Raw genomic sequence first — 15268 nt, 5'->3', positions numbered from 1 at the left:
CCGCCTCCAAGTTACAGTATGTAAGTATGGTAGCCTGCAATGCTGATTACTAATCAACCCCTTGTCCCTAAACCCCAGCCACTGAACAACGTCTTGCCTTTTGATTGACTGGGAGACATTTTACCGCATTACTTTAACTGATTCTTTCAAATCTACAAGCGTGTGTGAAGGGAGCCTCAACCCAGACAGAATCACTCCATTTTTCACCATTGTTAGTGTAGTGAAACAAACGTGAAACTGAGCTGACATCCATCTGGATCTGGATCACCAGGCACCAAGCCCCTATTCTGTTGTAGAATTTTGGTTTAATGTTTGGTAATGTGTTTAGGTTTACTTTTTAAGTCTTCCACTTCAAAAAGAACCATGACAAATGTTTGTAGAAAAAGGCTGGATGGTATTTTACACTTGCATGTTTATTTTCATGCAAAGGTCTACCCAAGCCCCATCAACATTTGCCCTGAAGAACCAGAACTTGTGCCACTGCTACCAATAAACAAATGGCTAAAACGCAGCACAAGCCACCAAGTAATGACGGTGAGGACCAATCTTCACAATTTAAGCCAACTCCTTACTCTTGAAAATTTTGTCTCTGAAAGCTATTCTAATTTTAAAAACAATTGGTGTGATGTTGTCCAACCTTTTCTTAGAGAGAATTCTCTTTGTCGCTCACATGGCTTGGAGCATGACCCTGGAGCATGAGGGCTTGGTCTCCTTCTGACTTCTTAATTGTGGAATCCCCCTCACCAAATCGCTGCAAAGGATCAGACCCTTTTCCTGTGACAGACGCAAGTTTGGTAAAATTAGATTGTGTTTAGTTTGCCTTACAAAGTTGTGTAGAAAGATGCTGGACATTATGTTACACTTGCATGTCTTATTTTTGTAGGCCAACCCAAGCCCCAACTAAAATCTGCTCCGACGTACCAGAAAGCCAGTGCCACTAAGAAGCAAAAGGCTAAAACCCCCTGCAAGCCACCAAGTATTGGTGGTGAGGGGAAATGGCAAACTAAAACACCACACAAGCCACCAAGTGTGTGGATAGAGAAATAGCAAACTAAAACGCGGCGCAAGCCACCAAGTGATTATATTGAGAGGATCCTTCACAACTTAAGCCAACTCCTATTTCTCATTCTTGACTGATGTATTTGGGGAAGGCATTCTAATTTTATCAAGAATTGCCATGATGCCCAATATTTTATTGCAGAGAATTTTGAGCTTTCATGCTCCAGGGATGGTCATGTGGGAGACTCTGCTTCTGCCTCTTCAGATGAGAGATCCCCCCCCCCCACCAAAGTGTTGCAAAGGATCAGACCCTTTTCCTATGCCAGAAGCAAGTATGACACATTTATTTTTAAACCATTTTTAATGATATTGAAATTAAGCTGTTTATACTTGGAAGTGAACAAATGTAAAACTACATTGTTTCAGACTTTCAAGAGGCATATATCTCCTTTGTGAGATCCGTGACCTCTTAAAGACAGTCGCCCTATTCCGGTTGAGGAATTCAACTTCAACCTGAACGAAACAGAGGAAGATTTACTAAAGATGGAAGAGCAGCTAACGGAGAACGATTTTTGAAAATACATGGTGAGAAATTAAATGTTTCATTGGTATGAATTGAATGACATATTGCCATGTAGTACTAGATGTTAAAATCCTGTACATGTGTAATGCATTAGTGTCCTTTTGTAAAAGTACATTTATCTCTGATCTGAAAGCTGGGGGGAAAGACATCCCGGACTGAGTGAAGAGAGTAATGCACTGGTAAACTGTTACATATTTGTTACACTTTTAAATTAGGTCATGGTGTGTTGCTTGTGAAGTACCTATTTTGTGTTCTAGACTGAAACCAGACAAATGGCCTCCTGTCAATGATGAATATCAAAGGAAACAAAGGGAAGAGGGCCTTTGAGGACTCCAACCTTCGCAGCGTCATTGTAGGTACAGCGGAATCCAAATCATGACATTTTACGACATTTGAATATCTTCTCTAGATAATATTTGTTTTCCCCCTTTACAGCAGATGTGAGTCTTGGCGAATCAAAGACTACAGAGGCAGGAATACTACAGCCGATGTCAACCTGCCTGAAATATACACCCTACCGCAAGGGGGGCAGTGGGAGGGCCAATGAGTAAGGGGATGACAATTAAAAGCATGAAAGCCTGTTCCGAAGCCTGTGACAGAAATCAATTTTGGGGCTTTTTTATTTATGTTTTTGCATTGTAAATGTATTTTGTGATGCAATACATTTTTTATTTCAACCATTCTTGACCTCGACACAGTTTTTACATGGACAAAGGTTTACCCAATGTTGTTCCAAGTTACTGCTCTAATTGTGTTACACAGAATGACAATAGCCAACAGTAGTATAAACCCTAAATCTGGAAGATACATTTTGCAGCATGAGTAGAAATGTATCGGGGTGCTTTTCAAGATCATTCTGGTTGATACAGTTTGTTTTCATATTCTTGACTCAGGCTATTATCCTTATTTCATGTAAAGAAGCCTACATCACAATGGCAACTACTTCTAAACATCTACTTAACACACTTCATGGATTGGTGTTAATCCCCGTTGAATTCATGGTGTGTTTTGGGTAAATCAGATCATAATGTGTTCTTAACCTCACACCAATATTTAAATGTAGTTGATTATTCCTCAAGTATAATAATCAACTATAGTACCGGAATAAAATAACCGTAGGCTGTCTTTTTGAGTGGGTGAATAAAGGTTGAAATCTCATTGATCAACATCTCAACCAAATATTACCCACATTTACACGTTCAAATGACATGATATACCCAGTGGGTTATTACTGTTATTGCTGTGGCGTTTATGATTGAATACATCAGCAAAACCCAACACACAGCAAGGGTCTCTGTCAATATACCCGCCTATCATGCTCCACTAACCAAACAAACTCTACTCTCTCCCTCCCTGTTGTTCTCCTTTCTCCCTTTTTCTCTCAATTTCTTCTCTCGCTCTTCTCTCTTTCCTTCCCTGCCTCCCGGCCTCATCTCTCTCTTCCTTCCTTCCCTTCCTCTTATTTTTTCCTCACTTTTTCAATTATTCATGAACTTACTACCTCTCATTTCCTCCTCTCTCCATTCTCTTTCCTTCTCCTGCCTCCATCTATATAATAAGGTAATTCAATGTGAGATTTTATCTAAACCAGCGTGGTGATGAGGGAAAATATTGCTGTTAAAGACAAGCCACAGCCAGGCACAGTGAGGCCTCATAGCAGGGTGCCATGTGGATATACCACGCTGTTCATTCCTGTTCCATGCCTCTGCCCCATACACATATACAATTTATTGACCATAAAAATTCCACATGTACTCTCAACCATGGCCGACACCTTTTTTATGTGGAATTATCTGTGTTATTGTTGCTATAGAATTTAAAGAAACCGTGGAGAGAGAAGAGATGTTTACTACAGGCTGTTATCTACAAAGTCAGAGCCTCATAATCCCTAAAATATACTATTTAAATAAACAGATGAAACAACACACACACACAATGGACACACACATGCAAACACACGCACCAGTGAATACACACCACTATACCCTCAGGAGCATTCCCCTCTCTCAACCCACCGGTATAACAGTAGAGAAAGCCACATTGTGGAATGCCAACCACTGTGGTCTGAGGGAAAAAACTATCCTCTATTCAACAACAAGAAGAACAAAAAAAATACTCTAACATGAACCCAAGACAGTCCGGGAGAAAACACACACTTCACTAAACAAACTTCACTATGCCATATCTGAGGTTAAAAACTCTGACATTGAGTCATCTTTATACTCATTGACAGTTTCTCACAGCAGAGACTGTGTAGGTCTTAGATAACAGTAGATAACGATACTCTACACATAGTGTCAGTCAAAAGTTTGGACACACTTACTCATTCAAGGGTTTTTCTTTTTTGACTATTTTCTACATTGTAGAATAATAGTGAAGACATCAAAACTATGAAATAACACATGGAATCATGTAGTAACTAAAAAAGTGTTCAACAAATAATTTTTTTTTATTTGAGAATATTTAAAGTTGCCTTGATGACAGCATTGCACACTCTTGGCATTCTCTCAACCAGCTTCATGAGGTAGTCACCTGGAATGCATTTCAAATAACAGATGTGCCTTGTTAAAAGTTAATTTGTGGATTTTCTTTCCTTCTTAATGCGTTTGAGCCAATCAGTTGTGTTGTGAAAAGGTAGGGGTGGTATACAGAAGATAGCCCTATTTGGTAAAATACCAAGTCCATATTATGGCAAGAAGAGCTCAAATAAGCAAAGAGAAACGACAGTCAATCATTACTTTAAGAAATGAAGGTCAGTCAATGAGGAATATTTCAAGAACTTTTAAAGTTACTTCAAGTGCAGTCGCGAAAACCATCAAGTGCAATGATAAACCTGGCTCTCATGAGGACCGCCACAGGAAAGGAAGACACAGAGTTACCTCTGCTGCAGAGGATAAGTTTATTAGAGTTACCAGCCTCAGAAATTGCAGCCCAAAAATATACTTCACAACAGACACATCTCAACATCAACTGTTCCGAGTAGACTGCGTGAACCAGGTCTTCATGGTTGAATTGCTGCAAAGAAACCACTACTAAAGGACACCAATAATAAGAAAAGACTTGCTTGGGCCAAGAAACACGAGCAATGAACATTAGACCGGTGGAAATTCTCCTTTGGTCTGATGAGTCCAAATTTGAGATTTTTGGTACCAACCGCTGTGTCTTTGTGAGATGGGGAGTAGGTGAAAGGATGATCTCTGCATATGTGGTTCCCACTATGAAGCATGAAGGAGGAGGTGTGATGGTGTGACGGTGCTTTGCTGGTGACACTGTCAGTGATTTATTTAGAATTCAAGGCACACTTAACCATCATGACTACCACAGCATTCTGCAGCGATACGCCATCCCATCTGGTTTGCACTTAGTGGGACTATCATTTGTTTTTCAACAGGACAATGACCCAACACACCTCCAGGTTGTGTAAGGGCTATTTGACCAAGAAGGAGAGTGATGGAGTGCTCCATCAGATGACCTGGCCTCCACAATCACCCGACCTCAACCCAATTGAGAAGGTTTGGGATGAGTTGGACTGCAGAGTGAAGAAAAAGCAGCCAACAAGTGCTCAGCATATGTGGGAACTCCTTCAAGACTGTATGAAAAGCAATCCAGGTGAAACTGGTTGAGAGAATGCCAAGAGTGTGCAAAGCTGTCATCGAGGCAAAGGGTGGCTACTTTGAAGAATCTCAAATATAAAACAGTTTTTTGGTTACTACATGATTCCATATGTGTTATTTCATATGTGTTATTTGATGTCTTCACTATTATTCTAGAATGTAGAAAATAGTAAAAATGAAGAAAAGCCCTTGAATGAGTAGGTGTGTCAAAACTTTTGACTGTTACTGTATAGGGGCACACATGAGCAATTGAGGAGAGCAATACCTTATTTCTGCAGGTTGCATCATGTTTTCCCACTCTCTATAATTTGTTCCAATCAATATGCACTATTGATCAGCTCGTCCCCACGGCAAATGGATGTCATGGAGCAATTGGAAAAGGACTCTGTCGGAAAGTTCAGGGGTTGTGTAGATCTTTTCACTGACACACCTGTCTGATTCTCAATGTACTATAACGTAGCTGGAACAAGAATGTTTGTTTCCATAAAGCATGCTTTGACTAGTTAGGACTTTAGTGTACATTGCATGGATATGTCATTAATGCTGATGCTTAGCCAATGTCTACACTCACTCCAGTGCCTGATGCCTACCTTTATGGGAGAGTCGTATCCTGGGGTAGACACTCTGGGCTGAGTGTGCTGAGCTCCACAGGAAAACACACATCATCAGAAACACACTCCTCACACACTCCATCCTGATACACATACTCACAATCAATCACACACACACACACGGTCGCTAAGCAGGGAGTAAGCCAATCCAGAGTGAATCAACACTTAAGTCCAAGGAAAGAGTAGGAAATATTCAACCGGGGGAGTCCAGGTTCTATGACCAGGGTATGTTATATTGAATCAGATATGCTGTATCATCCTCCAACTATCCTCTGTAGGAAAAGGCAGTAATCCAAGTCTCTGACCACAGGTAACTCACAATCCACTGTGTCCTTCAACTGCACTCCTAAAGCCGGTACTGTTCTGTGTCAGTCTGTAGGGACTACTGCAGTCTTGTGTCACTCTTTATGAGGGAAGATCCTACACGACTACTAGTTTCTGAATGAGAGGGTGTGAGGAATGCAGCTCTTAAAGCCAACTGTTTCAGGCGAGGGAGAGAGCACTCCAGCTGTTACAGTCAGGCTGCATGACCACTGCTGTTCTCCATCTGTCTGTCCGACTCTGTCTGTACAGTATCTCTGTCCTTCTTGTGATAGGGATGTTGTATCTTCTTTCTGTCTGAGCAAATGAAGGAAAACGTATACTGCTGCTAATCCTTCCAAAGTGTTGCCGTAAATGTTGTCCTTCTGTCTAAGGCAGCACTGCGGTATCCTCAGCTTGTTTTCTTTCAGGATCCAACGGAGGCAGTGTTTTTCTGGCTGCTAGCCCAGGAGATGCAGTAGAGGCAGAGAGGAAAGGGAGACTTGTGCCGGACGTGTGGTCTCTGCTCTGAGAGGGAGGAGATGGTCTCCCTCATGTTCTCTCTCTCTTTCTCGTGTTCTCTCTTTCGTTCTCTCTCTCTCTCTCCTCACTGAACAGGCAGGGATATCCAAACAACTGTGCTTACTAGTGTGAACTGTTTCCACTGCTCAGAACAAAGGATACATACCAGAATGTGTGTGTGTCATTCATTCCTTCTCCTACACATGGCTGACTTTTGACCCTGGCTAATGAGAAGAAATATCTCTCTACCATTAACTACCCCCCCCCCCCCCTCTCTCTCTCTGACAGCTGAAGTGCAGTCTGCTGTGTGTCTCTAAGGGTCAGCCTCTCCCCCACACACTCCAAGAAATACGGCCCTTCTCCACTCCGCAGAGCACCAAACAGTGCTGCCGTCAACCCCTCTCTTCCTCTCCTCCCTCTCTCCCTGTCCTCCTCCCCTCCTTACTCAATCCTCTACCACCCTTCTCCTGCAGCATTAACATGGACCAGAGACAAAGTTTATCCAGCCTTTTAAGTTTCTTCCTTTTATTTTCTCTCCCTTTCTTTTGTCCTCTATGTCCCGTATTTCTCACTCTTCATTTTCTTGATATAAAAAATTGTACTCTCACTTGCCACTTTCCTTCTCTCCTGCTATCTCCATTGTACCTCTTGTATTTCCCTTCCTCTCTCATTCCCTCCCTTTCTCTCTCCCTTCTCTCCTGCTATCTCCATTGTATCTCTTGTATTTCCCTTCCTCTCTCATTCCCTCCCTTTCTCTCTCCCTTCTCTCCTGCTATCTCCATTGTATCTCTTGTATTTCCCTTCCTCTCTCATTCCCTCCCTTTCTCTCTCCCTTCTCTCCTGCTATCTCCATTGTACCTCTTGTATTTCCCTTCCTCTCTCATTCCCTCCCTTTCTCTCTCCCTTCTCTCCTGCTATCTCCATTGTATCTCTTGTATTTCCCTTCCTCTCTCATTCCCTCCCTTTCTCTCTCCCTTCTCTCCTGCTATCTCCATTGTATCTCTTGTATTTCCCTTCCTCTCTCATTCCCTCGCTTTCTCTCTCCCTCTTCTCTCTCATCTGTCTGGAGCCCTGTTATTAGTGTGTACTCTTCTCCAGAAGATCCTGCTGTTACAGTCTGTTCTTTCTCCAGTGTGTGTGTGTGTGTAGCCTGTAACAGATATTGTCAACACTCCTTAGTATGTTTATAAAACTGTAACATTGAACAAAGCTATAGCTCTTTGGAGTCCACTTTCCTTCAGTTTTTTTTCTCTCTTTCCATTTTCTTCAAAGAGACATTAATTTCTCTGATTATCTTCAGTTACATGGACGGAATAGAATGCCCATCTTTTTTAAATGTTCCGGTTATTTTGCTCATTGCATTTTGTGCATGTGATGAAAGTTGTGTGTGTGTGTATGTGTGTATGTGTTTGTGTGTTAAGAACAAATTCTTATTTACAATGACGACCTGGCAAGAGGCAAAATGCCTCCTGTGGGGCAGGGGGTGGGGATTAAAAGAAGACAAGACAAACAAGATACCGTAGACAGAACAGACTCGGCAACAGCACAGATACATCAAATCAAAAATCGAATCAAATTGTATTTGCCACATGCTTTATAAACAACAGGTGTAGGTTAACAGTGAAATGCGTATGGGCCTTTCCCAACAATGCAGAGAAAAAAAAGAGAGAAACAATAGAAAAGTAATAACACGCAATAATACAAGTAATAATAAATACACAATCAGTAGCAATAGCTTGGCTAATTGAGGTAGATATGTAGATATAGGTAGGGATAAAGTGAATAGTCAACAGGACAGATAATAACCAGTAGCAGCAGCGTATGTGATGAGTCAAAAAAGGGGCTGTGCAGATAGGTATTTGGTTGACTATTTAACTATCTGGACTAACTAACTAGCAGTATTATGGCTTGGGGGTAAAAGCTGTTCAGCTGACAGACATTGGGAACAAAGTACAACAAGACAAGAGAGACAGCACCACACTACATGAAGGGAGACCTATGGCAACAACACAACATGGCACAAGCATTAATAAGGGCAGACAACAGCACAAGGGACAAAGTAGGAAGAAACAAAGCACATCGTGACGAGAAGGTATATCCCAACGCTACATAATGGGAGACCCACTGCAACAATGCAAAACATGGCAGACCACAATAACAGACACTACTGAACAGACAAATCAACAAGGAGGCAACAATAATAGCAGTGCAGACAGACAGAAAACAGACACCACAGTCAGAAGCCTATGTTATTGTTTCACATAACAGCTACAAAATAACTTCTACAAAATAACAGCCACGAATGTCCTTAAAAGTCCTTAAAAGCTGAGCGACAGAAAAACTTTCCAGTTTAATTGTTTTGTGTTGTAACGATCGTGTGGAGAGACGGACCAAGGTGCAGCGCGTTGAAATGCCATAATGAATTTTATTAAACAAGAACAAAAACTAACTATACTTGAAATGATTACAAAATAACAAAACGAATGTAGACAGACTAGAACGACGAACTGACATAAAACACGCAGAACGAACAAACAAGTACTTACTACAAACAAAATGACGAACGAACGAAACAGTCCTGTATGGTGCAAACAAACACAGACACAGGAGACAACCACCCACAGACAAACAGTGTGAACAGCCAACCTATATATGGTTCTCAATCAGAAGACAACGTCAAACACCTGTCTCTGATTGAGAACCATATAAGGCTGATTACAATAGACCTAAACATAGAAACACAAAACATAGAAATGCCCACCCAAACTCACGTCCTGACCAACAAAACATACAAAACTAACAGAAAACAGGTCAGGAACGTGACATAACCCCCCCCTCAAGGTGCGAACTCTGGGCGCACCAGCACAAAGTCTAGGGGAGGGTCTGGGTGGGCATCTGACCACGGTGGTGGCTCAGGCTCTGGACGAGGTCCCCACCCCACCATAATCAATCCCAGCTTACTTCTCCCCTTTAGAATGACCACCCCATTATTCCACCCACCTAATATAAGGGGCAACACCAAGATAAGGGACAGCTCCGGGACAAGGTAGCTCAGGACAGCGAGGTAGGTCGGAATAGAGAGATGGCTCAGAATAGAGAGGTAGCTCAGGATAGAGAGGTAGCTCAGGATAGAGAGGTAGCTCAGGATAGAGGGGCAACTCCGGACTGAAGGGCAGCTCCGGACAGAGAGACAGCTCTGGACTGAGGGGCAGTTCTGGATTACTAGCCGCTTCGGGCTGAGGGGCAGCTCATGGCTGACTGACGGCTCTGGACGCTCATGGCAGGCTGACGGCTCTGGACGCTCATGGCAGGCTGACGGCTCTGGACGCTCATGGCAGGCTGACGGCTCTGGACGCTCATGGCAGGCTGACGGCTCTGGACGCTCATGACAGGCTGACGGCTCTGGACGCTCATGGCAGGCTGACGGCTCTGGACGCTCATGGCTCGCTGACGGCTCTGGCCGCTCATGGCTCGCTGACGGCTCTGGCTGCTCATGGCTCGCTGACGGCTCTGGCTGCTCATGGCTCGCTAACAGCTCTGGACGCTCATGGCTCACTGGCGGCTCTGGCAGATTCTGTCTGGCTGGCGGCTCTGGCAGATCCTGTCTGGTTGGCGGCTCTGGCAGATCCTGTCTGGTTGGCTGCCCTGGCAGATCCTGTCTGGTTGGCGGCTCTGGCAGATCCTGTCTGGTTGGCGGCTCTGGCAGATCCTGTCTGGTTGGCTGCCCTGGCAGATCCTGTCTGGTTGGCGGCTCTGGCAGATCCTGTCTGGTTGGCGGCTCTGGCAGATCCTGTCTGGTTGGCGGCTCTGGCAGATCCTGTCTGGTTGGCGGCTCTGGCAGATCCTGTCTGGTTGGCGGCTCTGGCAGATCCTGACTGACGAATTGCTCTAGCGGCTCCTGACTGACGATCGGCTCTGACGGCTCGGGACAGACGGGCGGCTCTAACGGCACTGGGCAGACGGATGGCTCAGATGGCGCTGGGGAGACGGATGGCTCAGATGGCGCTGGGGAGACGGATGGCTCAGATGGCGCTGGGGAGACGGATGGCTCAGATGGCGCTGGGGAGACGGATGGCTCAGATGGCGCTGGGGAGACGGATGGCTCAGATGGCGCTGGGGAGACGGATGGCTCAGATGGCGCTGGAGAGACGGATGGCTCAGATGGCGCTGGAGAGACGGATGGCTCTGGCCGGATAAAGCGCACTGTAGACCTGGTGCGTGGTACCGGAACTGGAGGCACCGGGCTAAGGACACACACCTTCAGGTTAGTGCGGGGAGAAGGAACAGGGCATACTGGACCCTGGATACGCACATTAGGCCTAGTGCGTGGTGCCGGCACTGGTGGTACCGGGCTGGGGACACGCACTTCAAGGCTAGTGCGGGGAGCAGGAACAGGGCATACTGGACCCTGGATACGCACATTAGGCCTAGTGCGTGGTGTAGGCACTGGTGGAACTGGACTGGGGCGGGGAGGTGGCGCCGGAAATACCGGACCGTGCAGGCGTACTGGCTCCCTTGAGCATTGAGCCTGCCCAACCTTACCTGGTTGAATGCTCCCCGTCGCCCGACCAGTGCGGGGAGGTGGAATAACCCGCACCGGGCTATGTAGGCGAACCGGGGACACCATGCGTAAGGCTGGTGCCATGTAAGCCGGCCCGAGGAGACGCACTGGTGGCCAGATAGGTAGAGCCGGCTTCATGGCACTTGGCTCAATGCTCAATCTAGCCCTACCAGTGCGGGGAGGTGGAATAACCCGCACTGGGCTATGCACACGTACAGGAGACACCGTGCGCTCTACTGCGTAACACGGTGTCTGCCCGTACTCCCGCTCTCCACGGTAAGCCTGGGAAGTGGGCGCAGGTCTCCTACCTGCCCTAGGCCCACTACCTCTTAGCCACCCCCCAAGAAATTTTTGGGATTTCTTATCGGGCTTCCTTGCTAGCCGAGTACCTTCATAACTGCGGTTCTTCACTCTGGTAGCCTCTGCTCTCCTCAATGCCTCCAGCTGTTCCCATGGGAGGCGATCCCTTCCAGCCAGGATCTCCTCCCATGTGTAGCAACCCTTTCCATTTAAAACGTCCTCCCAAGTCCACGAGTCCTGGTTCCTCTGCTCGACATTACGCTGCTTGGTTCTGGATTGGTGGGTGGTTCTGTAACGATCGTGTGGAGAGACGGACCAAGGTGCAGCCCGTTGAAATGCCATAATGAATTTTATTAAACAAGAACAAAAACTAACTATACTTGAAATGATTACAAAATAACAAAACGAATGTAGACAGACTAGAACGACGAACTGACATAAAACACGCAGAACGAACGAACAAGTACTTACTACAAACAAAATGACGAACGAACGAAACAGTCCTGTATGGTGCAAACAAACACAGACACAGGAGACAACCACCCACAGACAAACAGTGTGAACAGCCAACCTATATATGGTTCTCAATCAGAAGACAACGTCAAACACCTGTCTCTGATTGAGAACCATATAAGGCTGATTACAATAGACCTAAACATAGAAACACAAAACATAGAAATGCCCACCCAAACTCACGTCCTGACCAACAAAACATACAAAACTAACAGAAAACAGGTCAGGAACGTGACATGTGTACATTGTTCCAGTCTCTAGCTGCTGTGTGTGTGTGTGTGTGTGTGTGTGTGTGGGGAGGGGGGGGGGGGGTCTGTGTCTGTAATGAAAATGTCACTCTGACAACATTATTATTATTCTCTAGCTGTGTGATTGGTATGCAATTTAGACAACATCTGATACTGCTCAGGCTTAGCAGAGTATAAAGTTGTTATATGATGTTTCTCTGATGTTGGAAATACGTTTGTAACCTCATGATTAGTGCTGTTGCGGTGACCGTATTACCGCCACACCGGCGGTCACGAGTCATGAAGGCAGGCAAATTCCACATGACCGTTTAGTCAAGGTATTTAGGCTTCTCCAAGCTCTGATGCCACTGCTGGTCATTAGTAGCCTACCAAACGTGCTAACTGCCTGGTACTTAGCACTCTATTGTCTCTCTAATCACTCTGACATCAATGCAAATGTTTTAGAAAATCTAATCAAACACTTCATGAGAGCCCATGAGCTCATGTTGCGCAACATTTCTATAGGCTATGTAATTGCGGGAGAAAACAGAGTTATGGTCTCTATTAAAAAGAGGAGCATCCCATCAGCTTTCTATTGGCTAGGCCTACTATATATTTTTCTCAACTTTCCTAATATTAAGCACATTGCTTATATTTAAAACAGGAGCATAGTCTACCTGGCTGGCAAGAAAATAAACCACGGGAATAGCATCCTCCATTCGCTATTTAAGTGCATAGATCACATGCATTTTTTCCGCTGCCCCTGTTTCAATACAGGTCCATGATAATGGTCCATTCTAAATCAAAACAAACGTCACACATATATTATTTAGTATATGTAAAGACAAGATTAAATCAAGAATCGTCTGATGGGTGACAATATTACTTGTGAATTACATATGCTGTTTGGGGTTTTAGGCTGCGTTTCTGAACAGAACTTTGTGACATCAGCTGATGTAAGAAGGGCTTTATAAATACATTTGATTGATTGATATTATCACTTGTGAATGATGCCCAGCATAAGAACCAAAGCCTTTTTTTTTACTACTTTTTCGAATCATAGTCGCACACCTCATGTAGCCCAGTCCATAGGCCTATATGTTTTAATAAAGTTTGTATCACCTTTATAATAAAAGCATTACATTCATGATTGCATTTGCTGTCACTTTTGATAATGGTGTTTTCCGATAATGGAACATTGGCGCTTATACCCTACTACCATGTCCGCATTGCTGTGTGTCACGTCTACTACCACTCCTCCCCTCCGGTGTTCGATGTCGCCGGTTTACTAACCACCGGTCCTGGCATTCATCATTACACGCACCTGCGCTTCATCATTAGGCTCACCTGGACTCCATCACTTCACTGATTACCTCCCCTATATCTGTGACTCCCTTAGTTCTATTCCCCAAGCAGTATTGACTATGTGTTTCGTTTCTGTACGCTAACCTTGGTTCTTGGTTTGGTCCGGTTATTATTAAACTAACCACCTGCACTTGCTTCCCGACTCCCAGCATCAACGTTACACTGCGCTTAAAATTTGAAGAAATAGCCTAATAGTGTATCAAGATTTTAAGTTAAACGTTCCAATCTGTTGCGTCATTTTAATTTAACCTTTATTTAAAAAAAATGGGCAAGTCAGTTAAGAACAAATTTTTAGTAACAATGACGGCCTAACCCGGCCAAATCCAGATGACGCTGGGCCAAGTGTGTGCCGCCCTATAGGACTCCCAATCACAGCCAGATGTGATTCAGCCTGGATTTGAACCAAGGACTGTAGTGACACCTCTTGTGCTGAGATGCAGTGCCTTAGACCGCTGTGCCACTTGGGAGACCAATGTTTTTTTTTATGCTAGTGGTTGTGGTTGTATTAATTTGGGATCTATCGCATCCCATAACTGTCCCAGACTATGTTTGGAATATTTATTTCTCGCACAGAATAGAATAGGTCGACTTTTGTACTTAAAACTTCTTGCCGCACGGATCCCTTTTACGGGATCATTTTCGTAAACAACCGCTGAATTACAGAGCGCCAAATTCAAAAATAATTATACAAATATTTATAATCATGGAATCACAAGTGAAATATACCAAAACACAGATCATATTTCAACCGGACGGTAAACTGTTCAATACTACAGAGAAAGAAAATGTCGAGCCACATCTCTCCTGCGCAGGAACTAATCAAAGGACACCTGACACGTTTTGATAAATCTGGCTCATTTTTCAAAATAAAAGCTTGAAACTATGTCTAAAGCCTGGTCACAGCCTGAGGAAGCCATTGGAAAAGGAATCTGGTTGATACCCCTTTAAATGGAGGAGGGGCAAGCAATGGAACAGGGATAAAAAAAATGCACTTCCGGGTTGGAGTTCCTCAGGTTTTCGCCTGCAAAATCAGTTCTGTTATACTCACAGACAATATTTGGACAGTTTTGGAAACTTTAGAGTGTTTTCTATCCTAATCTGTCAATTATATGCATATTCTAATATCTGAGCCTGAGAAATAGTCCGTTTACCTTGGGAACATTATTTTTCCAAACATGACAATTCTGCCCCCAGCTGAAAGAAGTTAAAGGCTAGTACTTTTGCTGTTCGTTAGGCCTACTCATCTTGTTGGCTGACGAAAAGTAAATGTGGACAGTTCTTCCAATATGTTCAATATGCAGCTCAGAATTAGATTAGCGCAGTTGCATCACGGATGTGTCTGACTTGTAGCCTGTGAGAAAGACCAGATCATCTGACAGAGAGCCATTGAGTGAGAGACGCTTCGGACTGCGCAGCACACTCAGGAAGAAGGGCACAAAGCAGCACTCCGGGCAGCAAAAGGCATGTTTTTTTTAGGGTGCATTACGGCCACAAGTGCTTGTAACATTGTGAATGAGAGACTATTGGAGTGTGTACAGCCTGCGCAAAAAACAAAGTAGAGCTCATGCCTTTCAAGCGACTATTTACAAATCATCATTAGACTATCATCATGCAGCCTTACAATGCCTTAAAAATACAAACATATAGCCCGACGGTTGTAGAACAACTAAAGT

General features: G+C 44.3%; 1 protein-coding gene across 2 annotated transcripts in view; it reads right to left on the bottom strand.

Annotated features, from left to right (window-relative positions):
* Positions 1–6844, bottom strand: part of LOC139539968 (semaphorin-3E-like) — a 56359-nt gene extending 49515 nt beyond the window's left edge. Inside the window, exon 1 of one of the 2 annotated variants that reach the window (XM_071343421.1) lies at positions 5787–6844. In XM_071343421.1, the coding sequence (XP_071199522.1) occupies positions 5787–5901 (115 nt within the window). In that variant the 5' untranslated portion in view covers positions 5902–6844. The remainder of the gene's footprint in view (positions 1–5786) is intronic. The other variant, XM_071343420.1, reaches the window with a different exon arrangement.
* Positions 6845–15268: the final 8424 nt, after the last annotated feature.

The sequence above is a fragment of the Salvelinus alpinus genome, chromosome 15, assembly GCF_045679555.1.
Source record: "Salvelinus alpinus chromosome 15, SLU_Salpinus.1, whole genome shotgun sequence".
In the NCBI taxonomy this organism is placed as follows: domain Eukaryota; kingdom Metazoa; phylum Chordata; class Actinopteri; order Salmoniformes; family Salmonidae; genus Salvelinus; species Salvelinus alpinus.
Note: the sequence above shows the minus strand (reverse complement) of the source record. Positions and strands in the feature narration are given on the sequence as shown.